At 56.3% G+C, this 1,587-nt stretch overlaps 1 protein-coding gene across 1 annotated transcript; it reads right to left on the bottom strand.

The window, feature by feature from the left end:
* Positions 1–563: 563 nt before the first annotated feature.
* Positions 564–1,587, bottom strand: LOC123175506 (non-seed lectin-like). Its single transcript, XM_044590220.1, has one exon. The coding sequence runs from the start codon at positions 1,524–1,526 to the stop codon at positions 603–605; it is 924 nt and encodes a 307-aa protein (XP_044446155.1). The 5' UTR covers positions 1,527–1,587; the 3' UTR covers positions 564–602.

The following is a 1,587-nucleotide window of genomic DNA, read 5'->3' as shown; positions in this document are numbered from 1 at the left end:
ATGGGGGTCGAGGGGGCAAATCCAGTTGTCTTACTTACGTGATGGCTTCGTTCCTCAACCGGGCGGACCCTCCGCCACGATGAACCAGAAGCCGTGTGCCATGAAGGTACTATAGATGCTCCAGGCGGCAAATGGGTTGTGAGCTCATTCCTTTGTGTGCGCCAGGTTACTCTCAAGGTCCAAGGGGGAATGACTGGATCGTGGCGGATGGATTCGGAGTGAGAGCTCAGGGATGGAGGTGATCCGGGAGCACGCTATGGAGACGGGGACGAGGGACGCCTGGCGTGGGTTTAGGGCAGGTGCATTATTACGGGAGTGATTATGGGTGAATAGGTGGCGAGAAAATCTCCCAGATTTGGAAACATATCTACGAAGGTGATGCGTCATAAGTGCTCACACATTATTCAAATCTCACCCTCCCAAGTTGACATCAATGATTAATGCTCATGACATGCGAAAAGCCTTGATCCACACAATTCAGTATGCCGAGGGTGATGTATAGCTTCAAAATAAAACTCGTTTGTTTCTTTCTCTATTTGTCACGGGCTTTTTTACAGCGAGACTGAAATCCAATTAAAGTTCTTTACATGCATGTAAAAAAACTAGGCTAGGACAGCCAAGGTAACACGATCCGGCGATGTCTTGAATCGAAACTGAAAACCTATTCGGACACACCTCGTCGTGATCGTTCCTAGGAATAATAGGACTAATGCTATCTTCTTGTGGTTGTAGCTGCTGATTGGGAGATGAGGAGGTTCGGAAGGCTGAGGAGATGCCTCCTGCTTGGACTCCGGCAGAGTGGAACCGAACGACCACGACCGTATCCGGTGCATCCCGGCAAAGGCGGCGGCGGAGAAGCCAACCGCGACCTCCTCCGGTAGAATTCTGCGCAGATCAACGGTTGCATTGGCCTGGTACAGGGCGCCGTCGATGAGTAGAGCAGCAGCCAGCGTCCTGGAGTCGTTGTGGTATTTCACGGTGGCCTCCATGACACTGGACGTCGTGAGGTTCTTGCCGGGCCATGTCGCCGTCGTGTGCGCGGGCGCCGTGGAGTTGCTGGAGCTGATGTCGATGCCGACATGGTTGAGGAAAGCGTCAAACCCTACCGTCACGATGGCCAGGCCGGCGCCGGCGCTGCTGCTGCTGCTGCACGGGACGTCCACGGAAGGGAGGTGGCCGAGGAAGAAGGCCATCCTATTCCTATCGCCTGGCTGCTGCGGCGGGCTGTCCTTGTCCTTGTCTGGGGTGATCTGGAATGAGAAGGCGGTGGCGAAGCTAGCCGCCTCGCCGGTGGCGCCGTTCCACAGCGGCACTTTGTACCGGTACAACGCCCGGCTATTCTTCGACAGTTCGAGCGCTGGTGGGCTGATGAGTACGTCGCCGGAGGCAATGATCGACGAGCCTGCACCGGCGTCGGAGAAGTCGAGGCTGAAGGAGAGCGAGAAGGCCCCGCGCGGAGCGAGGTAGAGGCATAGCAACGAAGCGAGGACTAGGGTGGCGGTCGGACGACGGCGGCGAGAGCCCATTGCTTGGCCGTGGTGCTTGGGAGAGAGGAACCATGAGGAGCATCATGAAATAGGGAACGGG

The sequence above is a fragment of the Triticum aestivum genome, unplaced genomic scaffold (assembly GCF_018294505.1).
Source record: "Triticum aestivum cultivar Chinese Spring unplaced genomic scaffold, IWGSC CS RefSeq v2.1 scaffold196574, whole genome shotgun sequence".
NCBI classification, from domain to species: domain Eukaryota; kingdom Viridiplantae; phylum Streptophyta; class Magnoliopsida; order Poales; family Poaceae; genus Triticum; species Triticum aestivum.
This window is presented reverse-complemented; position numbering and strand designations above follow the sequence as displayed.

Coding starts and splice junctions, on each gene's coding strand:
- LOC123175506 (XM_044590220.1), bottom strand. CDS start 1,526: ATGGGCTCTCGCCGCCGTCGTCCGACCGCCACCCTAGTCCTCGCTTCG.